General features: G+C 51.1%; 2 protein-coding genes across 4 annotated transcripts; both read left to right on the forward strand.

Moving 5' to 3' along the window:
• The first annotated feature begins 636 nt into the window (after positions 1-636).
• On the forward strand, positions 637-14,493 carry HNRNPL (heterogeneous nuclear ribonucleoprotein L). Of its 3 annotated transcripts, none has more exons than XM_019751452.2 (13): positions 637-685; positions 4,983-5,101; positions 5,728-5,965; positions 6,080-6,165; positions 7,018-7,114; positions 7,197-7,269; positions 10,556-10,627; positions 10,739-11,019; positions 12,114-12,235; positions 12,552-12,753; positions 13,355-13,412; positions 13,507-13,602; positions 14,106-14,493. In XM_019751452.2, exons 3-13 carry the CDS (start codon positions 5,741-5,743, stop codon positions 14,162-14,164), a joined length of 1,371 nt encoding a protein of 456 aa, XP_019607011.1. In that variant the 5' UTR covers positions 637-685; positions 4,983-5,101; positions 5,728-5,740; the 3' UTR covers positions 14,165-14,493. The 3 variants fall into 3 exon arrangements, with proteins under 3 accessions (XP_019607011.1, XP_019607009.1, XP_019607010.1); XM_019751451.2 differs by lacking the exon at positions 637-685 and adding an exon at positions 2,743-3,050; XM_019751450.2 differs by lacking the exon at positions 637-685 and adding an exon at positions 2,729-3,050 and having other exon boundaries at positions 10,556-11,019.
• A 3,053-nt stretch (positions 14,494-17,546) lies between these two features.
• ECH1 (enoyl-CoA hydratase 1) lies at positions 17,547-24,161 on the forward strand. The gene is made up of 10 exons (XM_019751491.2): positions 17,547-17,704; positions 18,108-18,315; positions 18,462-18,550; positions 21,906-22,030; positions 22,115-22,163; positions 22,360-22,424; positions 23,029-23,099; positions 23,190-23,261; positions 23,533-23,683; positions 23,855-24,161. Exons 1-10 carry the CDS (start codon positions 17,653-17,655, stop codon positions 23,957-23,959), a joined length of 987 nt encoding a protein of 328 aa, XP_019607050.2. The 5' UTR covers positions 17,547-17,652; the 3' UTR covers positions 23,960-24,161.
• The last annotated feature ends 125 nt before the right edge of the window (positions 24,162-24,286 follow it).

Consider the following 24,286-nt stretch of genomic DNA (forward strand, 5'->3'; position numbering starts at 1 on the left):
TCCTCAACACTACTCTGTGAGGCAGGTGCTACTACCATCCTCCTACTGGATGAGGAAAGGGGCCCAAAAAGGCTAAATCACTTTCTCAAGGCGACAGAGCTAGTAGGTGCGGCCTTCTCATTTGAACACCCATTAGTCTGGCCCTAGGGCCTGTGCCCTTACCTCCATTGCATATTGCAGCCCTCATAACCACAACAAAACTGCAGTGCAGTGGTTAGGTCTTTGGTGGCAGACATATCAGGTTATGCCACTTAAAAGTGGGGGAATCCTGGGCTAGTTGCATGCATCCCTTGAACCCATTTCCCCATTTGTACAGTGTGCACCCCAACATTTACTTCAACTAACCGAACTTTGGCTGACTAGGAGGAATGAGGCATGATTCCCTAACAACTGCACGACTTTCTGTGAGAGGAAGTGGGGGAGTCAAGGGGTTGGGGGTGTTTGGGGAAAGGGACACAGAGCCCGAACGCAGCGGCCCTAAAGTCTCCCCAATCCTTTTTTGCGTTATTTCCTCCATTCAACCGCGGAGCAACTCGCGGTCTGTCCCCCCAACTCCCCCCCATTTTTTTTTTAGGCTGAAAAGAGGTCGTGGTCCCTTTAAGGCCCGTCCCTCCCTCTCCCAAAACTTCCCAGTATCTGCTCTCTTTTCGATCCCGGACGGCCGGCCAAGCTCGCCGCCGAGCTGGTAGGGGCTGGGGTCGAGGGTTCGGGGAAGGGTGCGGGGGGATCAGTGGTAGGTGCCATCGGTGGGAGGCGCCACCCGTTGCCCGCTGCCGCCGCCCGAGTGCTAGGCCGGGAGGGGCGGAGGCTGGGAGCGCGGGGGTGCAGATACTGCGGCCGCCGGGTTCCCCTCGGTGGGTGCGCGGGTAGGCGAGCAGCCTGGAACTACCGCGCGGGAGACTGCCCATCCACGTCCTGTCCGAGCGCGCCGGCGCAAGGGGCGTCCCGGCCGGGCGCCGGGGCGGGGAGGGGAGGGGCCCCTCCCTCCCCCTCCCCCCACCGCATTCCTCTGACGTCTGGACCTCGTGATCCCGCCCTTCTGTGGGAGCAGCCCCGCCTCACGTGTTGAAGGCGCGGCACCGCCCCCACCTCTGTTCTGCCGGCCTTTTCGGATCTTCCCAGTATGATTGGGAGCTGGTTTAGATCCCCATCAAGCCACCTCGACTTTCTTATCTCCCCAAACAGGCGAACCCACCAGGTCTGTCCCACTCTCTTAGTGCCGCTGACCCCATTTCAAACTTAGTTTCCACGAGGACCCCTATTTCAGGAACCTTTCACTCCGGCGGAAAGGTTCCGGAGCATCTTTAGGGGCGTTCCCCACTACTCTGTCCTCATTTTCTAACTGCAGTGTCCCCGGTAGGCAGCCCCCTAATGTTAGAACCCTTAGGGAGGGAACCTGGATCAGCCCCCGGCCCCGCCCCCAGGTTCCGGCTGTTGGGCGTCTTTGGACCCTACACTCTGGGGGAGGGCATTCTCTGCGTGGTGGTCCCCGGTCCCGAAGGAAGGCAGGCCCTCCCGAGGCTGGGAACACCATAATGACTCCCGTTTGCCGAGTGCCATACCGGCTGTCTAGTAGGAGGGCCAGCCCCACTAATGCGGAGGCAGGGACCATCGCTCCCTCGCCCATAAGCGTGAAAACCATTGTCCGGAGTGCTTAAGGGTTATCATGGGGGAAGCCCCGGGGATCTGGGCTGGTAGAGGCGAGGAAGGCTTTTCAGAGTGAACTGAGACCGCAAGGACGAGAGGAATTGTTCCTTCGCTCCGGCAGGAGGGTTAGTGGAGAAAGTATACTGGGTGGAAGTGGCTGCCCAGGGCAAAGATCGAGAGGTGCGGGCACGATGCTTCTCCTTGTGCAAACTGAAAGGAGTTACTGTGGCTGAACTTAGAGGTGGAGTGGTGAAATGACGCCGGCGAACTGGACAGGGTCCGAGGACAGTCGGTAGCAGGAAATGGTTTTATAGTGACGGAAAGGGTCAAATTTGTGTTAAAAAAATTACTCCGGCATTGTGAAGGTTGGAGGTGGATAGGAAAAGGGTATAGTGATGGGGACAGAGCTGCACTGGTAGTTGCCCCTCTGTCTGGTGTAGCCTTCCAGGGCAGCACACGGCAGTGGCTCAATAAATACTCCGGGTACTCCAAGTCTTCGCTCTTTTAGAGGGTCACCCCCGCCTCCAGAGGCGCCCGAAAGCATATTCACGCATGCGTTCTCGTCTCCAATCCTCTCCTAGACTGCGCCAAAGAGCGCCTGGAGTGGGCTCCCCTTTTTCACCAAATCAGATAACCACCAGTGGCCCTACCGTCTGGTGAGGGAGACGCAGAAGATAGGCATCTGCAGTGGCCACTGGAGAGAGGCAAAAGGGAGGGACTTCCTTGTCTTCTTGTGGGGTGGCGCGGGAAACTAGTCGTTGTGACTGGAAGACTAATAGCTTCTGGTTTGATGGATTAGCAAGAAAACCAATGAAAAGTAGGAAGAAGGCGGGGCTTTCCAGGTGCGTGTGGTGCGTCGTGCCAGAAATCCGACCTATCAAATTGGAGTTTATTTTAAGGCAGCAGGGTCGGCGATATGACTGGCAGAAAGCGCTCGCTTATAAGGAGTGTCCTAGACAAACGGGGGCGGGCACTCTAGGAGAACGGCGGGGGCTTTATCCAATAGGTGCGCAAGGCGTGCGGAGGCTTCCCCTCCCCCCGCGGCGGGACCAGTGGCTCCCCCTATCGGGTGGGGGCGGCGGGTGACGGGCGTGTCCCTCCCCCAATGAGAGGCGGGGGGAGGCGGGTTCTGCGCCGCCATGTCGCGGAGGCTGCTGCCCCGGGCGGAGAAGCGGCGTCGGCGGCTCGAGCAGAGGCAGCAGCCGGAGGAGCAGCGGAGGCGGTCGGGAGCGATGGTGAAGATGGCGGCGGCGGGCGGCGGAGGCGGCGGTGGCCGCTACTACGGCGGCGGCAGTGAGGGCGGCCGGGCCCCTAAGCGGCTGAAGACTGACAACGCCGGCGACCAGCACGGAGGCGGTGGCGGCGGTGGTGGAGGAGCCGGGGCGGCGGGCGGCGGCGGCGGGGTGAGACCAAGGCCTTGGGCCCGGGACGCCCGGGAAGGGAGGGAAAATTTCCTACCTTGAGGATATTTGGCGGGGGGGGGGGGGCGCCTCTGCGCACGCGCCCATGCCCTCGCGCCATTGACGAGTGGGGGAGGGGCGGGCGTTGGGCAAACGGCGGGGTTTGCGCGAGGACAGGCGCTTGCGTGCGCGGTATTCAGCGGGGTGTGGGGAACGGAGGAAGCAGCTCGCGCTGCGGCTGACTTAATGCGCAGGCGCCGCGGGCTGGTTTGCGGCGGAGCCGCGGGGGTTGGGGGGGGCACGCGGCCGTGCCGTTTTTGTTTTTTTTCTCCGTATTCTTATCTGGCCCCATGCGCAGGCGCACTTCTCCCGGCTGGTCCTCGTGGGCGGTTGGGTGCCGCCGCGTGAGCGGGAATCGGTGTGGGGGGGGGGGCGCGCGGTGGTCTTGAACGCGCATGAGTGGGGAATTTTATCCGATCACTATTTAATCTTGATAGTGTCATGGTTTGTCTGGAAATAAATCGATGTGTTTGAGGCTATTCCCCCAGAACAGAGTATGTCCCTATTTTTGTGGGCATTGAAAACGGGAAGAAAGGCTTATGAAAGGCCTTTTAGCCGTTCAGGCATTGAGCCAAGCTTTGGAGCGATCACAACTTGGCTTAAAATTTCGGGGGGTTAACTGGGTGCAGAGGGTTTGATGAGCCAAAATGGTCCCTGAGGGTAGGCATTTTGGAAGGAATTCAGCTCCTTAGTCTACTTGGGAAAAGCCACCAGTTCATTCTGGCTTGGAGCCCATTCCCTCCCTCCTCCCTCTAAGTTCATAAAGTCCTCTCCCGGTCAGCCATTTGCAGTTTTCCAGGATTTAGCGGCAATCTGTACTATGATTTGCTAGCATTGTAATCTGTGCCAGGCCTTGTTCCACGCATCTTTAAGGTATCTTAATTGAATCTTTAACAGTTCTCTATGAGCCAGGGGATGGTATTACATATAGCTAGTGAGGGGAGGGTCATGGCTGTGGAACTCCAAACCGCTGAACTGGTAACCATTAGGCTGTTTGTGCCTCTTGTGGTTTGTGTAGTTCATTCCTGAAATAGAATCCATTTCTGCCCCTTTTCCATGGGCTGCTTTTCTGCCTGGTGGTTCAGAGCCTAGGAAAGGTGGAGAAAGTGACTTTCCTCCTGATCCCCAAAGGCTCTGTGTGGGTAGAAGGATACTTCCCCTGGGAAAGAAACTGTCTTGGTTTTCATGGTATGGGTTGGAGTTTTTCTTCGTTCTGAAAGATCGTTCTCACTTTTTTTTTTCCTTAGTCTGGCCTAGGTAGTGTTTTCCAACATAGATTTTGGTGGGAGAATGATTAAAGACTAGAAGTGGTCAAGACTGGCCTGCCTGCCTCATCTTCTGGGGCACATGATTTTTTGCCCTGCCCCGACCTGGGGATGAGTGGTGGGGAACAGTAATGCTTGGCTGGGTGATGGTGGTAGCTTGCTGTACTGGGGGAAGGGCAGAGAAGCTGGGGTGGGTGCAAAGGAATGACCTGATTCAGACTGCAGCAGAGAATTATCTGAGCCCTTCCTGCCAGTGATGCCCCCTTTCCTAGTCCACCTTCTTTTCCCACATTTTTTTGACCAGTGGGAAGAGAGAGGTTCTGGGAGGAATGTGAGCTATGGGACTTGACTGGTTCTCCATCTGCCTTCCTCAGAAGTTACAGCTAGAGGCATTAGACAAGTGGTCACCCACTCAGGCCTCTGCTCTGTTAGCCTAGAATCCTTTTGGGGTGATTGGCTTGAATTGCTGTCCCTTGTTATCTGTACTTGTGTGTTCTTCCTGGGTAACATTCAATTGTTTTATCTGACTGTGTCCCCAACAATATAGAGGCCAGTGGGTCACCATTTTGCACAGCAGGAAATGAAATCTTATTTTTGCTTCCTTTCTCAGGAGAACTACGATGACCCACACAAAACCCCCGCCTCCCCAGTTGTCCATATCAGGGGCTTGATTGACGGTGTGGTGGAAGCTGACCTTGTGGAGGCCTTGCAGGAGTTCGGACCTATCAGGTACGCCTCTCACAAGCCAAACATTGGGTATACAGAGAAGTCAACTCTTCGGTGTTCTGTGTCTCACTGGTTTCTGGTTAGAATTGACTTGGTTAGTTTGTTCCAGGGTCCTTTGGCTAGGTCCTGGGCTCCTCTGTTGTTGGGGTTGGCCATTGTACTTTGGATCAGGTTACAGCAAGTACCGTGTCCTTTTCTCCTTCCTTTCTCTTTCTCTGCTTTGTGGTTCCTAATCAGCATTCTCTCATTCAGTAAATATTTACTGTGTATGTGGCACATACTAGGTACTGGGAGTAGAGCAGCGAACAAAACTGCCTTGGACTTCTTCCAGATAGTTGTCCATGCAGAGTTATCAGCACTGTGACCGGGGAAGCTCTAGGGGTCTGTGGGAAGCATGTGACTGAGGTCAGGAGGGGTCAGGAAGGAAGGCTCCCCAGAGGAGATGATGCCAGAGCTACCCCTCTTTTGCCTGTCCTGCCACTTACGGCAAAGGGTGTTCAGGTCAGGAAACTAGGACGGTACGGAGGAGTCTGGAGGCCAGGGAAGGGTTGGTTCATGGGAAGTTGAAGCCATCCTCCCATTCTGGCATCTACCCCCTGAGAGGATTGAATCTGTGTTCTCTCTGCCAGTTATGTGGTGGTGATGCCGAAAAAGAGACAGGCGTTGGTAGAGTTTGAAGACGTGCTGGGAGCTTGCAACGCCGTGAACTACGCAGCTGACAACCAGATCTACATTGCTGGTCACCCCGCTTTTGTCAATTACTCTACCAGCCAGAAGATCTCCCGCCCCGGGGACTCGGATGACTCCCGGAGCGTCAACAGTGTGCTTCTCTTTACTATCCTGAACCCCATCTATTCCATTACCACGGTGCGTGCCACTAGGCATTCTTTTAGGCTCCTCTGAGATCTCCCTTTTGTCCCCTCCCCTGAGCCAGACTGACCTGCTGGTGCTCCTTCATCGTGCCTATCTCTGCTTTTACAGGATGTTCTTTATACGATCTGTAACCCGTGTGGCCCTGTTCAGAGAATTGTCATATTCCGGAAGAATGGAGTCCAGGCTATGGTGGAATATCCTTTGCCAGGAAGCAGGTGTTCGTTGGGGTGGAGGCTTTCTCAGGGCTGGACAGGGCGCCATCCTTTCAACCAGAGTGTGTCTACTGAATGTTTGCCATGTAGAGCCCACAGTCTAATGGGAGGAGGCGTCAATAAACAAGTAATTAGCGGTACAGCATGAAAGTGCAGAATGTAGAGTGTTGTGAAGAGAAAGAGTAGGGTGCTATGAGATAGTAAGGGAAAAGAGATTTACAAAGGGATCTGGGAAGCTCTCTAAGAAGGTGATAACCTATTTCCACGAGGAGGTAAGAGCTGGTGTTCAAGATGGAGGAACCAGTTTCTGCAGAGGTCCTAAGGTGGGCAAGAGCATAGTGTTGGAGAAAGTGAACGACCTGACAGCTGAAGAACAGACACAGGAGAGGGTTCACTATGACTTCGAGGAAGTTTATAGAGTGTCTTAGTGGTGTGAAGTTTGGATTGGTGAAGTGTGAAGCCATGATGGACTTTCAGGGCAGGAACATAATCTGGTTGACATTTCAGAGCTTGTTTAAGCTTGAAGCGTGCAGCACAAGAGTGGAGGTGTTGGGCTAAAGAAGAAGGTGGCTTGGCCTGGAGCCGTGACAGAGGAGGTTACTGCCATCTCTGGGCTGGAGGGGTGGGAATACAGATCATGAAGTCACTCTGGCCAATGGCTCTTCACCCAGGGAGGGCAGCACTCCAGCCCATCTCCATGCGAGTGGCTGGTGCCATGGCACTGAACTAACCCCAGAACCCATGTGTAGCAGTCTTTGGGTGCTACCTCGTCCTCATGCCTCTGGGAGAGCTTTAAATCCTTTCCAAAGAGGGACGTGCCTTAACTGTACTCACATTTGACTCGGTGCAGAGTGCCCAGCGGGCCAAGGCCTCCCTCAATGGGGCTGACATCTACTCGGGCTGTTGCACTCTGAAGATCGAGTATGCGAAGGTGGGTCTGGGAAGTGCTGCCCCTCATCAGCTTCCACCTGTGCTGGGGCCTGGCTCATCTTAAGCTTGTCTTGTCCCTACAGCCCACACGCTTGAACGTGTTCAAGAATGATCAGGATACCTGGGACTATACAAACCCCAACCTCAGTGGACAAGGTAATCCTGACGGCTACTTTGTTGTAAACATACCCGCCTTGCCTTCATTCGACTAGCGCACTTCATAGACCTGGGCTCAGGGTTATGTAATGCCATTGGGCTCCCTATGGACATGGGGGGGCCTTGGGTCAGCTTTTATAGAAGACACTGGTGGGAGAGTGTGAGCGAGGGGCCTCTGTAGGTCCTAGCTGCTGTTTGGGGCCCTTTGATATGGCTGGGGGTGCAGACTCAAGGTAGAGGTTTGGATGGGGTGGGGATCAGGGCCTTGTTGAGCACTGGGCATGGTGATGGCTTGTAAACCAGTAGCAATTCCCAAATGGATTCTGCTGCTTCCCTTCTAGGAGCCTACTTAGGGTCGCTGACTCTCCATTCTCACAGGGCCAGGAATGGTCCTTTTCTCTTCACTATTGAAAGGGTCTGGTGGGGGTGGGGGTGGGCAGATGGGGAGGTGATGACGGCTCCCAGCCCTTGCAGCAGAGCCTTTGAGCAAATTGACCTTGTGGAGGTGAAACCCTGGATTGGATCAGGGCGGACATGCCTCACCTCACTTGTAGAGGAGACTCAGCTTTTCTGCAGGGGGCCCAAATGGACAACCCCCTTCCTAGAATCTGTCAAGAATGGTTTGCCTTGGATAGGAAGGAGAGGTGGAGGATTGCCTTTGAAAAGCAGCAGCTCCTCAACAAGACCGTCCATCTCTGTCTTGGTCTGATACATCGGACTAGGCCATGGGCTGAGGGAGGAGGCTGGTTGCTGACATCTCATAGGCCCTGGGAGGCCAGGGGCCCCCATTGCTAGCCAGGCCTGTCTTGCTCGCCCTTGCAGCTGGGAAGCAGTGGGCGGGGTGGGCTAGACTCCCCAGGGCCCTCACAAGAGGCACTGTGGGCCTGGCTGCTCCCTGCAGAGGTCAGAGGCAAATTGGTGACCAAGTGAATGTACCAGAGCGGGCAATGGCATTACATGACTGCTAACAGAAACATGGCAACCAACCATTTCTTCTCCAAGGAACATAAATAGAAGATGTGCAGACCGGCAGGGGCTAGTGGCAGGGGCTGGCTGTGCATTGGTTTTGATGCCTCTCAGTTTTGGCTGCCCCAAGGCTGGGGGTCAAAAACGAGAGCTGATGAGGTAACCTGGAGTGAGGGCGGTGCTTCGCCACCCCCTCAGGAACCATACTTCAGCGGCTCTGCCTCTGCACATTGCTCACCAACACACAGGGTAGAAACCACTAGCTCTTCCTGGAGAGAACAGATCATGCAGCCTCCACCACGTCCCCAGAAACAGCTGCAGACTTGAGCTCACTACATCAAGAACACCACACCGCGCTCCAAGGAACAGCTACAAGCACAGAGACAGAGGCAGACAGAGACAAAGAAAGAGACGCAACATGGCAGCAGACACTGCTTTTTTTATTAAACATAAAGAGGTCAAAATCCAAGCAAACTCGAACCCGAGAATGTACACAGAAGTAGGAAACACAGAGAACAGAGCTCTCAGCCAGCCAGCGGCGCTCTTTTTGGAGAACGTTTCACAGACTGAAGTAGATTCCATGGGCCTCCAAGACAATAGGATCCTCTCTCCATTCCTCGCCATAATGGGTTTTGTTTTTTAAGTCCTTTGGTTTGGGGAGGGCCTTCTTTTTTGTTGTTTTGATATTTTTATTTTTTCTGCAGTCAACGGCTGCCAACATAATCTGCACCAACTGGAGATCAGAAACCAAAAAAAAAAAAAAAAACTTAAACCACAACAAAATCAAAAAAACCAAAACAGACCTAAGACCAGACAGCCAAACAGCTCAGAGGTACACAGTTACCTGCTGGCGGGTAACCGGGCGCGCTCCCAAGGCCAAAAGCTCGGGCATAGTGGGGCCACTGGCACACTTCACAACCAGGAGACACGCACATGGAGCGCTACACAGCCAGAAGCACCGCACTGCAGCACACAATGTGAGGAGGTGACAACACGGAGGGACACTACCCACTTCATACACCTTTATTTTCCACTTTTCTGATATCTTCTGAGGACAGAACATCTGTGAGCCATTTTTGATTTAATCAAAACATTGACTGTTAAAACAATTCTTTAAAAAAAATTGTAGCGGATGTGTACTGTAACTTGTATTTATGACTGTAAAACCATGTGATGCAGGGTCGCAGTGTATGTTTGATGGGACGCCATCTTTCAGAACTGTGCTAACTCACTGTTGAAGCGTCCAATGGTAAGAGAAAAGACAGATTTGTTTTTTGTGACAAATGGACATTGTACTCTGTACTTCTGCTGTAAGTAGCCCTTTTCCATCTTTGTAATGACTGATTGTTGAAAACAAAATGGAGGCCGGGTGGCAGGAAAGGGCGGTGGTCTTGAGCCTTGGGTTTTGGAGTCAGCCAGACCTGGGTTCAAATCCTGGCTCAGCCACTGACTTGCTTTGTGACCTTGGGCCAAAATGTCTTTTAACTGCTCAGTTAAAAGTTAACTATTCAATTTCCTTATCTGTAAAATGGGACTAAACTAGTACCTACTGAGGGTTGTTGTGAGGAATTTAAAAAGCGGTGATGTCTGTAAAGTGCTTAGCACAGTGTCTGCCACTCATGTGCTAAATTAATGGGAGCAACTCTGAACAACAGCTCGGGTCGGGGGTGGATCTGCGCCATTGTCCGGGTCTGAGACTGTTAATGCCTTGTACGTGACTGCTCATGTGAACTGATTCTGACTTTGCCCTGCTTGTCCTTGCCTTCAGTCCCTCGGGTTGGAACGTAACTAGGTGGGAGGGTGACTGGGAACAGGGTTGAGAAAAAAGGGGCCTAGAGAGTGGGGTCTAGAGTTTCTAGAACCTTGGGAGCCAGATGGTATCTTCTTTCTGCCCTTACTGGGTTATTTTCCTGTTTTTAACTTCCCTTCATTGGGAGTTACTTTAGAAAGCTATTCTTGGCTCCCATAACCTATCATCTTCTATGGCAGCTACAAGTTCCCCAGAGAGCCCAGGAACTTGGGCTTCCCACCAGGGCCAGGGCAGGTGAGAGAGCACCCAGAACCTGGCCTCATCCTTCACGGAGAAAGGAAAGCAGCCAAATTGGTACGGGCACAGGGGGCAAAGGGTGCTCCAACTTTGGGCTTCAGGCCCATCCTGGGTCAGGCCAAAGGAGGGAGACCCCAACAGCCCTTGTGAGGAAGGGAGGGTTTGCAACCAGGCTCCCCAGAGCTGAGGGACTTGGAGATTAGCCTTTAGTCAGGTGGGAAAGAGCCACCCCTCTTTTTAGGTTGGCCTCTTAACTGTTTTCTCTGTCCACAGGTGACCCTGGCAGTAACCCTAACAAACGCCAGAGGCAGCCCCCTCTCCTGGGAGATCACCCCGCAGAATATGGTGAGGGCAGGGGGTTCCCCTCCGTGGACTCCCGTGGCTCATGTGCCCCTGCCCGCCGCCCGCCACGCAAATTCTCACCCGTCCTCCCTCTCTTTCCTTCCCACCCCCCAGGAGGGCCCCACGGTGGGTACCACAGCCATTACCATGATGAGGGCTACGGGCCCCCCCCACCTCACTACGAAGGGAGAAGGATGGGCCCACCAGTGGGGGGTCACCGCCGGGGCCCAAGTCGCTACGGTCCCCAGTATGGGCATCCCCCACCCCCTCCCCCACCACCCGAGTATGGCCCCCACGCCGACAGCCCTGTGCTCATGGTCTATGGCTTGGATCAATCTAAGATGAACTGTGACCGAGTCTTCAATATCTTCTGCTTGTACGGCAATGTAGAGAAGGTGAGCTGCTGCTGGGTCCTCTGCTTTCCTTGTAGACCTGGCAGGCCCCCAGGAGGCCCTGAGCCTTGTGGCTTGCCAGTCAGTGAAGAAGAGCCAGAGGTGGCCTGGCTGGGAGCAAGCTGATCCAGAGAGGGTAACTCGCTTAATTGGATGACCTGCAGGCAGATTTTGTTTGGTCCTCACTGGATGTGGGTGTTTCATTTTTTAATTTCCAATGTTATAAAACCAGGACTATCACATGAAAGTACTCATATTTAACATTACATGAATATCGTGATTTGTGAAATGTACCCATTATGTAGTTAAAGATTGAGGGTTTTCTCCAGAAAATTTCAGACAATCTGGCAACACTGAGCCTTCTGCCTTGTCTGTGGGACAGTTGATAGGCTGGTTGGTGATTGTCTATGCAGATCGGGTAGTTTCTTTCAAACCCACCGGAATGAAGCCTTTGGGTTTGCAGCCCTTTGCTAGGCCCATTAATAATGATAGTAATAGCTAATACAAGTTAAGTGTTCTTCCTGTACCAGGCAGTGTTAAGTGCTTTACGTGTTGTAACTTGTTAATTTTCATATGAATCCTTAGTGAGGCAACGGTGAGGCAACGGGGGGGGGAATGAGGCATGGAAGATGAATAACACCCAGTTCATAGACCTTTTTATGGAAGCAGGACTCAGCTAGATAGCCTGGCTTCAGAACCAACACTAGTGTTTTTCAGTATTTTTATACTGTAACCCACATAAAGACATACTTTACGTCAGGACCCCGTATCTAGCTAAATTTATTAACAGGAAAACCTTTATGAGAATAGCTGCTTTCATTTTTTACCATGCCCACTGTTTTCTGTTGTGCTTCATTAAGTGATCCACTCAGGGGTCATGTTCTCTAGTTACACAAACACTGCCTGCGCTCTGCTGCCTACCTTGGGTTGAGCACTCTCCGTGGGCCGAGCATGCTTCTCTGTTTCCTGGTTCCCCATTCACAAGTGAGGATGTGGAAGCCTAAATCCAGAGCAGGAGTTACTTCTTAGTAAGAAGAGACAGGAGAAGGGTCCCTGGCATCTGGGCAGTGGTGCTGACCGTGGCTGCTCTCCCCAAGGTGAAATTCATGAAAAGCAAGCCGGGGGCCGCCATGGTGGAGATGGCTGATGGCTATGCTGTGGACCGGGCCATTACCCACCTCAACAACAACTTCATGTTCGGGCAGAAGCTGAAAGTCTGGTACGTACCCAGTCTCCCTGGGATAGGGTGCATTGGCAAGGGACTGAGGAGAGAAGGGAAGGACAATGGGGCCGACTCGGGACAGTGCCCAAGAGAGGAGGAGCACAGGGAAGCAGCGGTGCTTATTCAGGCAGGAGTGGGTATGGCGGGTGTTCCCAGGTATTCCTCTGAAACAGTGGGAGAAAGTCAGCCTCACCTCAGCTGTGGTGCAATGCCCTCCTGAGGCACACAGTGCTTGGTCTCAGACAGGAACGAGCCCATAGTGGGGAGCCAAGGGGTGGAGAACATTAGGTCTGACAAAGGGTTCCACTCCTAGTGTCTCCAAGCAACCAGCCATCATGCCTGGTCAATCATATGGGCTAGAAGACGGGTCCTCCAGTTACAAAGACTTCAGTGAATCAAGGAACAATCGGTTCTCCACTCCGGAGCAGGCAGCCAAGAACCGCATCCAACACCCTAGCAATGTGCTGCACTTCTTCAATGCCCCTCTGGAGGTGACCGAGGAAAACTTCTTTGAGGTGGGTGCCATGCCGTTGGTCCCTTGCCACAACCATCTGAGTAGGCCATTCGTTTTGGTCTTTTAACAAACACCTTTTGAGCTCCTGCTCTGCCAGGCCCTGGGTTGAGGGCGGTAGGGACCAGGACAGACAGGCTGAGAATGATATCAAACTTCTAGCAGCAATGGAGTTTGCCATGCTCTTTACATTCTTGGCAAGCTAGGATGGCTGTGCTTTTGCTGGGAAAGATTCTCATTGGTGAATCTCAGGCAGGCTCACCCTCTGGTGCCTAGATAACATCCGAACGGAGGAGCCTGTTAGGGGAGGTGTGAGTCTGACTGGTAGAGTGGGACTTTGGACTTTAATTTATCTAATTCATCAAACATTTACCTAGTGCCAACATAAACCCAAAGAACAGCTGAAGATGGGAAGTTTAAATAGCAACTTCCTAGTTCTTGGCAACAAATAGTTCAGTGTTTCTCAACGTTTTTGGGGCCACCTTAGTGTGTGATAAAAGCTTAGAAACTTTTCTCCAGGAAAATTCAAGCACTCATCATGCAGAGCGTTGTCTGTTTGAATTCCGCTCCGTGGCACTCATGTTTCTCTGTGTGCTGTCTTGCAGATCTGTGATGAGCTGGGAGTGAAGCGGCCGTCTTCTGTGAAAGTATTCTCAGGCAAAAGTGAGTAAGCTGCCCCACTGTCCTCCTTGGTGGTAGATGGGCGGCTTCTTGGTTCCTGCTCAGATCAACCTAATTTACTCTGCTTTCTGATCAGGTGAGCGCAGCTCCTCGGGGCTGCTGGAGTGGGAGTCCAAGAGTGATGCCCTGGAGACTTTGGGCTTCCTGAACCATTACCAGATGAAAAACCCAAGTGAGTACCCTGCAATCGTCCTCTTGTGGCCTCATGGGCTGGCTGGCTTCAAACCACAGCTGGCCTCCTTGCCCTCCAGATAGAGCCTCAGAGATTTCCACATTGTCACTGACACAGATGGGACCTGTTCTTCAGGAGAGCAACCTGATGTTCCCCAGGGGAGGCCCAGCCTGGCTGCTTGCTGCCACCCACTCTGCCAGCTTGGGAGTTGTTCAGGCTTGTCCTCTAGGGAGCTGGCATTCTCTGTGTCAGAAGCTTCCAGTAACGCCCAGCAGTGTCAGCTGCAGAGGCTGGCTCAGATACAGGCCCCAGGAAAGGGGCCATATTACCCAGCAGAAAAAATTTGCCCACCCTGTTACTGGGGCAAGCCTGTTGCCCTGGGCCAGCCACAGATCTAGGAAAGGGGTTCTCCGTGGGAGTAAAGGAAGAGAAGGAGGAATGCCTTGTGTATTTGACGTGTTTGAGAGGGACCCATCCAGACCTCTGTGTCTTCTCCTTTGCAGATGGTCCGTACCCTTACACTCTGAAGTTGTGTTTCTCCACCGCTCAGCACGCCTCGTAATTAGGTGCCGAGGAAGAGTCCCATCTAAGCAGGAAAACCTTTCTTTTATGCTGTTTTTCTTTTTTTTGTTGGTTTTGCAAAAGTTCCTGTATTCCTTTTTTTTTTTTTTTTTTTTTTATGCTAGGTTAGTAGAAGCTTAACCATAATGGAAACGCTGGAAGTCTGAAGGGGGAGGGGAAGGGAATTGATATCTCCCAAGATTAACCTTCACTTTTTAAAAATTATTGTACATGTGATTTTTTTTGTTCCTGTTCATACATTTGTGCTGCCCATGTACTCTTGGCACATTTCAATAAAATTGTTTGGAAAATAAACAGCACTTTGTGGGATACCAGGGTGTGTCTGCTTCCCTCCCACCTGGTCTTCTGAAGAGGACGGGCAGGCCAGGACACAGCTATAGGCCCACCCCTGCCTGAGGAGTGGGGTGGGCCAGGGCTGCGGATGGGAATGATGCTAGGAGCTAAGGAGTCTTGAGGAAAACCCAGAAGACATGGTATGTTTCATGGGGCCTGCCCAAGCAAGCTCAGTCTAGTTAGAGAGTCGCTCAAAAGTAGATGGTGTTGAAAAGATGGAAAACTTCAAAAGATTAAAAAAATAGCCTTAATCCTGAGACGTAAACAACTGCCTTTTTGTAAATTTGGAAAATAAAAGCTCTGAAAAATGAAAGTGAGTCTTCCCAGTCCCTTAAATAATTTTTGGTGATTTTTCTTTTCCCTGTCTCACATAGGGCAATGACCAGTTAAGACTCCTGCAGTTAAACTGCAGGAAAAAAGATATGTGCAAAACAAGGGGAACTGGGTGGGAGAAGCATGGTCTGGAGTTCTATTCGGATGTGTTTTTATTAGGTTGAAGCAAAAGTAATTGGTTTAAGGTTAAAAATTGCAAAAACGGCAGTTACTTTAGCACCAACCTAATGTTTTATTTAAAATGCTTAGTTCTGTAAAGTGTTCAGTCTCATACCACATACAGAGCAACCTGTTTTACCCCTGCAGTGTATCTTGTGGGTGTTGTAAGGGTGAAATTCAGTAAATAAGTTAAACTCAGCTAGTTTGCAGTTTGACTCACCGCATAGCTCGCTCTCTAATCCACCTGTAATGTTTGTTTGCAGTTTGATCCATCCTGATATTCAGCTGTTTTCTCTTTGTTTCTCCCCTCACTGATTAACTGAAGAACTCTGTTCCCTTCCTCAAGTAAACCTATACCTCGTTAATGAACAACATCCTAACCTGGAAAAGAGCAATTTCTTAATCCTCAGGCGTCAGGACACCAGAGTCCAATTTACAACTCCCTTGCAGTTTTTACTGGTGACACAAAGTCCAAATCTGAAGATAACATCAAACAGATCAGACCCCAGGAAGGGATGTCAGCCCCCAGGCCTGCCTAACCGACTCTTTTCCTATAGAAGAAAAAGCTAGCCTGAAGTTTGGGGCAGCTGTCTGTCAGACTGCCCTGGCAAACTCCTGTCTGCCAGTATTTCTGTCTTCCTAACTTAAAAATTTCCTTTGTTCTCCCACTTTGTAGAGTCTGAATGCTTTCATCTTTTGTGAAAGACCAGGTGTGTCAATTTACCTGGTCCCAAGGGTAATTTCCAATTTTGCTACTACAGACAGACAATTTTGCTATGTCAATACAAATAGCTTTAGCCTTCCAATTTTGCTACTACAGACACAATTTTGCTATATGTCGATACAAGTAGCTTAGCCGTCTTCCCTGATATTAATCTGGAAGTAATGCCTAGGAGTGGAATTGCTGGGTTAAAAGATCTGTATCGTTGCAACATAGTAGATACTTCCCAGTTACAGTAGGTGGGAACTTGTGTATATGAGGGGTGGGGTGAGGGCCAACAACCTGGAAGGAACCTGATTTAAGGACTTTGGCTTATAATGGAAGAGGCCGCCTGTAGAGAGGAGCAAGTCAAAAGTACAGTCCCTTGTCCATGCATGTGCACTTGAAAAAACCCACATTGGGAATTTACTGTGAAGTGTTGAAGCCCAGATTCTAGCATCTGAGGTCACATGGCATTTCTCAGATGAAGCAACTGCTTCAGGGGAAATTTCAAATAGAACCTCTGGACAAGGAGAAACTAGTCACCTTGCAGCCACAAATGTCAAACTCTGCTACAATTTTTTTTAAGCCATTCCAGGTAAAAAGTAAATTTCTCACTTTGTCTCCCAGCACCCAGTTTTCATTCCTCATTAGCAGTTTTGGAGCTCCTGAATATAGTCTATGGATATATACTGTATTCTATGCTCCTACAGCTATGTATAACTTTTACGCCAGTTGATCATACTAAATGTGCTCCATCTATGATTTTTTTCTCACATCTTGGTGTTTGCATAGCAGTTTCAGAGTTTTCCATTGCGTAGAGAGCAATTCACTGTTGATGGGGAGTCACTGGATCTGCTTTCCAAAAGAGCCTACCTGTCCATTCCATTAAGAAGGCAAGGTATTCCCTACCATTCCGTTTGCCCAGAGACATCCATTCACTTCCTGGTGAACGTCTCCCCAGTGAGCATACTTCAAGGAGTTTTACAGCACTTATGCTCTTAGGTTCACTGGCTTTTTCCAAAAAGATTTTTTTTGAACAAATTATTTAACATGGACTTCAGAGCCACCTAAAATCCCTCTTCAGCACTCCGGAAGCCCAGAAACCTTGAACTAGTGACTTCCCCTCCCCAGCCGTTTCCTGTATACAATGGAAAATGGTAGGACCTCAGACCTGTGTGCACAACTGCCCAGTAACTTGGGAGGAGTTTTTTGCATCTGTGTGGGCTTTACTCCTGACTCGGGGCAGAATAGCCTTTAGCAAGTGCCTTATCCTGAAGTTGCCTAGCCAACTTCTTCCTTCGTTTTGCCCCTCTTTGCTGTGTCTATAAAACCTTTTGGCAATAATGAGAGAGCGAGGCAGTCTTTATGACAGGGAGCCCACTGTCTTCTGTTAATGCTGGCATTCTCGAATAAAACCTACTTTGCACAAAAAAAGAAAATAGGACCTCGTGGTGGTGTGGTGGTTCAGATTTTACAGTCAGCGTTTAATGTTGGCCTGTCTGTATTTCCATTCCCTTACGTGGGTAAACTCATTACTAGGTAACCATTTTTTCTTTTTAGTTAATATAGTACAAGTGCATGATTACCAACTTGCAGGGCTGTAGTTATTCTGCTAGTATGTCCTTGGACATTCCAGCTGTCCCCAATTTTAATACCATTATAAAACAGCGCTGTGATGAACTTTATACAGGAATGGCCGGCAGCAACCTGAATTACTTTCCTAGGCCAGGTTCCTACGTACCGGGCCAACTGGTCCGTTTCTAAGCTGTTAAGTAACTCAGTCCACGAACCAAGAAGGCTACTTCCGGTCGCCCTCAGTAAAGATGGCGGAAAGAGGAGGGTCACCGCAATAGGCAGCGGCATGGTGCCCTCGCTCAACATGGCGGTCTCGTGCCCGCCCCCTTGGCTTCCTGTCGGGTTACTCCAACACTTCAGTAGCAATGGCGGCGGCGATGGCGGTTTCTCACAGACTCCGCGATCTGCTAACGTGGCGTGAGTCACCTCTTGACCTCTGGGGGTCCGTTGTGTTGTCATAGAGATCATAGGACGAGGAGGCATGTCCGGGGTCACACAGGGTCCCCTTAAACTCAGGAGTTCGTGTGTTCCATGCAAGGGACTCCCCAGTTCTATAGGCCTGTGTTACAGTCCTGTCGTTGGCAGCTCTGTCCCCAATCTTGTCTCAGTCGCATGATCACGGGTCTGAAGTGGTCCTTAAATTGAGGTCACTGGTGCAGTGCATCCCCTAATCTTAAACTCTGTATCTCCCTAAACCGAGGTCTCTAAGGGTCCTGTATTCCCCAGTCTAGTGTCACTGAGATATGTGCCCTCTGCTCTTGAAGGAGCTGGGTCCCCAATCTGGGGTCATCAAAAGTTCTTTTTTCCTTTAACTCCCCAGGACTGACAGCCCCCACCCACCTGGGTCTCAACCTTTGTCTTCGCCCCATGGGCTCCTCTGCACAAAATGAGGCCTCTAGAGCAGCCCCCAGTGAAGCCCCAGACCACAACTATGAGTCCCTTCGGGTGACAGCTGCCCAGAGGCACGTTCTGCACGTACAGCTAAACCGGCCGGAGAAGAGGAATGCCATGAACAAGGCTTTCTGGAGGTCTGGCCTGTAGATCCTGGAGGCCTGCCTGCAGGAGGAGGCAGGGGCTGAGGGATTGGGCAGGGGTGGGTTGTGGGGGACAGTTGGACATGAGGGCAGGCAGTTCCCACCCCAGACACAGCTCTTCACTCCTTGCTTTTCCATAGAGAGATGGTGGAGTGCTTCAACAAGATAGCGCAAGATACTGACTGTCGGGCTGTGGTGATCTCTGGCGCAGGAAAAATGTTCACTGCAGGTACCAGGTGTTCTCCACACCCATCCCCTCCAGTCTCCCCTGTTCCTGGAAATAGAGCAATGTTTCTTAATTAGGGTTTTCAGCAGCTTCTAACTTCCCCTTTTATCATGTTAGACAATTTAAAACATTCAAATATCGAATATAGTCCAACAGAACATGACAGGATCATGGGCTCTGAAGTCAGGGTTTCCATCCTGGATCTGTGGCCTGACCAAGGCCCTTAACCTCTCAAGAGTCTGTTCTTTTGTGTGTGTCAGTAAAGTGTGTTATAATGATAACATGCTTTCATGCAACTATCCAACACACATGAACTGATTTCCAGTTACATGTCCGTTAGACCTTCTGATAGTCCCACAAGTCTGTTCCTCAGGTTGGATAATTTCCACTGACGAGATTCACTGACTCCTTTGTCATCTCTGTTCTGCTTTTAAGCCCATCCAGTGATTTTTACAATTTCTGATGTTTTAGTTTAGAGTTATCAAATTTCCATTTGGTTCTTCTTTGTATTTTCCATTTCTCTGCTGAAGATTCATATCTTTTTATTTATCATGAACATATCTTTCTTTGTGCCATTGTGCATATTTATAATGGCTGCTTTAAAATCTTTGTGTCCTAATTCCATCATCTGGGTTGCCAAGAGGTCAATCTGTTTATTTTCTTTTGAAAAAAAGGGTTTCATATTCCTGTTTCTTTGTATTTGGAGTAAGTTTGGACTGTAGCTGGATTTTGGGATACTGGAAGAAGATGTGGAAACTCTGGATGCTATTACGTAACTCCAAAGAGTGTTGAGTTTCCTGTTTCAGTTTTTATATCTTTTGCATGGTTCATGGGTCAGCAAGCGATACGGGCTTCGGCCCCAGCAGCCACGCACCTCCCACTTGTGCCTCTTGTGCATATCCCTTCACCCCTCTGTGCTGCGGTTTCCTCGTATGACAAGAGTGGAGATAATATCAGTACCTATGTCAGGTTGCTGTGAGGATTGAATGAGTGAATATGTATAGTGTTAATAAATATAAAACTTTTAACAATGTAGCTGTTACTATTTATGATTACAAATAACTTCATTATGATTATGAATGATACCTGCAACATTTCAAAGTTCACAGGGGAACAAGATGGGGGACTTCTCTGCACTGAGTAGTTCTTACTGTGTAGGGAGACACCTTGTACCCTGGTCTGGGATCCTTTATTTCAAGGGGTTGCAAAAGCCAATGTCTGTAGGTTCAGGTAGGGCGGGATCGCAAGGTGCCAGTGTGGAGTAATCTTGGCTCCTGTTGAGTCATGCAGGCTTCTCAGACATGGTGTAGAAGGCAGCTGATGCCCTTGGACTGACCCAGGTAGTTCTGGCCTCCACTGAAATGGAGTATATAAATAGTAACTTGTGATGCCATATGCTATGCAAAGTGCCTCTCGGCTATGTCCCCTTCAAGCCTTGCAGTCCCATCAACTTTTGGGAGGGTTTTACCCTCATTTTACAGAGAAGAAATCCAAGGCCCAGAGAATGAAGTGACCTGGCCAAGGTCACAACCAGGGGGTCCCATCTTAACCGTATTTAACTTGCACAAATTCCGCTCTACCCTGAGCTCACACTCTTCTGGTCTCACTTATTTAAACCAGCTGTGGAGGCAAGGAAGCCTTAGAGTCAGGGGTCTGACCGTACATGAGAATGATTTTTCAGGTTTCTTAACTGGCATTATTAGAAGACAGGAAACAGGATGAGAATGATGAAGCCCAGGAGGAAGAAAGGGAAGGATGGCTCTGTTCAGAACTGTCCCATAGCTCTGTCTCACTCAGAGTAAAAGCCACAGTCAGCCCCTTGGCCCAGGAAGCCCCGCACAGCGGGCCCCTGTCACCTCTCTGAGCTTTACTCTTCCCATTTTCCCCCTTGCTCACTCCACTCCGGCTACCCTGGCTTCCTTGATGGTCCTCATACAGACCAGGGGCATTCCTACCACTGGGCCTTTGCACTGGCTGTTCCTGACGTTTGGAACTCTTTTGTTCCAGATGTCCCTATAGCTCCTTGCCTCTCCTCCTTCAGATCTTTATTCAAATGTCACTTTTTCAGTGAGAGGGTCCCTGACCACCCAATTTAATAACTGCAACAACCATCACTACATACTGCATGCGCACACACACACACACACACACACACACTCCACTCTGCTTCCCTCCTTTGGTTTTCTTCTGGCACTTATCGCCATCTGACAAAATGTATTTTCTGATTTGTTTGTTTCTCCTATAGAAGGGCAGCTTCGTGAGGGCAGGAATTGTTTTCTGTATTGTTCACTTATTGAGCACGTACTGTGTACTAGGCCCTGTTTGGTCGCTGGGAATTCAGTGGTGGATAAAGACAGAAATTCCTCTGTTCCTGGAGTTCACACCCTATAAAAGGAGACAGGCACTAAAGGAGATAAGCACGTGATTATGTGACAACAAGAGGTCAGGGTAGCAGATAGGCAAAGAAAGGAGATAGAGAGTGATGGGGGCTGCTGTTTAGCCAGAGCAGGTCTTTCTAAGGAGGTGACCTAGGAGTTGTGGTCTGGACAGAGTGTCAGTCAGTCTTATGACCATCACAGGGGGAAGGACTGTTCTAGGCGGGGGGAGCGGGACGCACAAAGGCCCTGAGAAAGCAATGTGTTCTGTTGTTGTAACTACTGTTGGCGGCCTGTGTGCCCAAAGGAATAGGTTGGAAATGACGCTTGTGCAGGGCTGGTAAGGTGTTGACAAAGACCTTGCATTTTATTCTAAGTGGGATGGGAAGGAAGAAGAGAGGGCCCTGAGGTGTCCACAAGTTTCCTCCAGCTGCGTGTGGAGAGCAGACTGTCAGGGCAGGGGTGGAAGCAGGGAGACCAGGGGACACGATGGTAGCCAGAGTAGGGGTCATGGAGACTGATTAGTGGAGGAAAGGTCAAATTTGGGATCGTCTTGCAGTTGGAGCCCCCCAAATTGCTGTATCTCCCATCTTCCCGTATCAGGAAACATTACCTGAAAAGCCTGACCCCTGGACCCTGCTGCGTGGTTCTGGGTTCGAAAGCCCCATTCCACTACTCACAAGACAATGTGACCTTGGGCAAATAACTTAAACTCTCTCCGTGCCTCAGTATAACCCCCCCAAATGGAGATAGTGATAGGACCCACCTCATAGAATTGTTGTGAAAAGTCAGTAATGACTCAATAAATGTTAGCTTTTATTTATTTCATGTCCAATATGCAATCCCTCGCTAAGTTCTCTGTGAGTTGCTCTCCACTGTGGTGGTTTGGGGGTTCGAATTGGCTGAGCCTGGGTTCTGAAGTCCAGCTGGGGCAACGGGTAGGGCTTGGGAGGCTATGTGAGCCTCCCCCCTGTCCCCACCAGGTATTGACCTCATGGACATGGCTTCAGACCTCCTTCAACCTGAAGGAGATGATGCGGCCCGTATCAGCTGGCACCTCCGTGGCCTCATTGCCAGATACCAGGAGACATTCACCGTCATCGAGAAGGTGACTCTGGGGGGCTAGCAAGGCATCCCTCCTGCCCACCTGTCCTGGGCCAGCCCTGACCCTGCCCCTCCTGTAACCTTCCAGTGCCCTAAGCCCGTGATCGCCGCCATCCATGGGGGCTGCATTGGCGGAGGTGAGTCTGTGTCCCCCACTATCCAGGTACTCTCTCTGGCTGGGTGCCTATTGGCTGCTGCCCTTCTGCCTCAGCCAGTGGCCTCCAGCCTCAGATCTGTTGCTGGTTAGACTTTGTCCCAAGGTGCAACCTCACGACCTGGGAGGAGGAGTTGGTCCTTGTGGTTGTTTTAGTGTCCCTGGCCTCTACCTCCTAGGCGTGGACCTCATCACTGCCTGTGACATCCGGTACTGTGCCCAGGATGCTTTCTTCCAGGTGAAGGTGAGCCATCCTTCCAAGTTTCTGCTTCCTCAGGTCTACTTAGAGCTGGGCAATAATGGCAGAGGAGGGGCAGAGCAGGGACAGTGAAAGCTAAGGGATGGGGTGGGGGGAGGGTCTAGAGTAAGCCTGGAGGTCTTCATGGAAGAGTTCATCAGAACTAACCCTTGAAAGTAAGGCTTGGCCATGGAACTCAAGGGCAAGTCACTCAGTCCAGGTGAGCTCAGGTGTGAGTAAAAGTATGAGGCAAGAGTGAGGCTGGGGTGCCGCACCCTTAGTGCTGGAGAGGGCAGGATGGTGCCCATGGATGTGGTAAGGGAGTGAGGTGAGCAGGTTTAAAGAGGACTTTCCTCTGGAGATAGACATGGCTGACCCCAAAGAACTGGGAGGGCAGAGGAATTGGAAGGTGGGCTCTGTTCTGGACTGAAGGAACCTCCATGGATGAAAGCATGTGGATGGGAATGGAATGGAGTATTGGAGGAGAGGTGTCTGAAGTGGGGTGGAATGGGACCTCTGCAGTAAGTAGAAAATTTCACTGGCATTGAGGTTGCATGGGGGGCTGTATTGGGCAGAAAACAAGTACTGATGCGATTCCTCCCCCGCCCAGGAGGTGGACGTAGGTTTGGCAGCTGATGTGGGAACACTGCAGCGTCTGCCCAGAATCATCGGGAACCGGAGGTGGGTGGGGGGAGCCTGAGGGAGGTGACCACGGGGTGTCTCCTGAGCCGTGATTACTGCCGTCCCCTGATATGTCCTGTCTTCCTGCAGCCTGGTCAACGAGCTGGCCTTCACTGCTCGCAAGATGATGGCTGACGAGGCTCTGAGCAGTGGGCTGGTCAGGTAGGGCCACAGCCTGTGGCTTTGCTCAGGGGCAGGCAGGCCTGGGTGGGGCTCTCTGGATCCCAGTGGATCCTCACTCCGGGATTCCAAATAGCTTCCTCTCTCTGAGTGGTCAGTTCTTTATTTTGGAATCTCGTGCCCTGCACTGATTGGTCCATTTCAGAAGGGTAGTGTCTTCATCTTCCCACTGTGCGTGGTCACTTCTGTGGGAGAGAGCCCTTCTTAGATCCACCTCCCCGATGCCTGATGCCCTTCATCCCTTCATGCCCAGCCGGATGTTCCCAGACAAGGAGGCCATGCTTGACGCGGCCTTCACCCTGGCAGCCGAGATTTCCACCAAGAGCCCTGTGGCGGTTCAGGGCACCAAAGTCAACCTGCTCTACTCCCGCGACCATTCAGTGGCTGACGGCCTGAACTACATGGTGAGGCTCTCCATTCAGCCAATCACAGCCTTTCTCTGATCCCAGAGTGGCCAATCAGGGCTCAGAGGCCTCTGCAGGCCTTGTCCTCTGGTGCCCTATGCCCCCTGTTTTCTGTAGGTCCAACTCCAGTCTTTCCCTTTTCTTTCCATTACCCCCTGTGCTGTTATCCAGGCTTCCTGGAACATGGGCATGCTGCAAACCCAGGATATCGTTAAGTCCGTCCAGGCCGCAATGGAGAAGAAGGAACTGAAGAGTGTCACCTTCTCCAAGCTCTGAGAGCCCCCACGTCCCAGGCTCTGGCCCAGGGTCTGGCCTTGTCCCACCTTGTGCCTGTGCTTCCTCATCTACAGAGAGGAGTAGTGAAGACAGTCACCTCGCTGCCTTCTCCTCTAGTCTCCCAGTTCATAACTTTATAACACTGATGTCCTCGTGCCCAGGTCTTATGTTTGCCCCATGAACAATAAAGCAGTGTCAAGAATCTGGTGTCCTTATTGGAGAGAGAAGAGAGGTGGAAAGGGGCTGAAATGCCTGGGCGGCTCCAAGGACCGAAGTTGTGCTAAAAGTTGGGGAGAGAGCCACACAAGTGATGACCATTCAGAGCTG

Source organism: Rhinolophus sinicus, linkage group LG11, assembly GCF_036562045.2.
Source record: "Rhinolophus sinicus isolate RSC01 linkage group LG11, ASM3656204v1, whole genome shotgun sequence".
NCBI classification, from domain to species: Eukaryota; Metazoa; Chordata; class Mammalia; order Chiroptera; family Rhinolophidae; genus Rhinolophus; species Rhinolophus sinicus.

What these genes read in the sequence shown, in the direction of transcription:
- HNRNPL (XM_019751450.2), top strand. Translation starts at nt 2,787, where the DNA reads ATGTCGCGGAGGCTGCTGCCCCGGGCGGAGAAGCGGCGTCGGCGGCTC. An exon ending in TGAAGATCGAGTATGCGAAG is followed by an intron (nt 7,115 to 7,196) that starts GTGGGTCTGGGA and finishes TTGTCCCTACAG; the next exon opens with CCCACACGCTTGAACGTGTT. An exon ending in CCCCAACCTCAGTGGACAAG is followed by an intron (nt 7,270 to 10,555) that starts GTAATCCTGACG and finishes CTCTGTCCACAG; the next exon opens with GTGACCCTGGCAGTAACCCT.
- ECH1 (XM_019751491.2), top strand. Translation starts at nt 17,653, where the DNA reads ATGGCGGCGGCGATGGCGGTTTCTCACAGACTCCGCGATCTGCTAACG. An exon ending in CCGCGATCTGCTAACGTGGC is followed by an intron (nt 17,705 to 18,107) that starts GTGAGTCACCTC and finishes TTAACTCCCCAG; the next exon opens with GACTGACAGCCCCCACCCAC. An exon ending in AGGAAAAATGTTCACTGCAG is followed by an intron (nt 18,551 to 21,905) that starts GTACCAGGTGTT and finishes TGTCCCCACCAG; the next exon opens with GTATTGACCTCATGGACATG.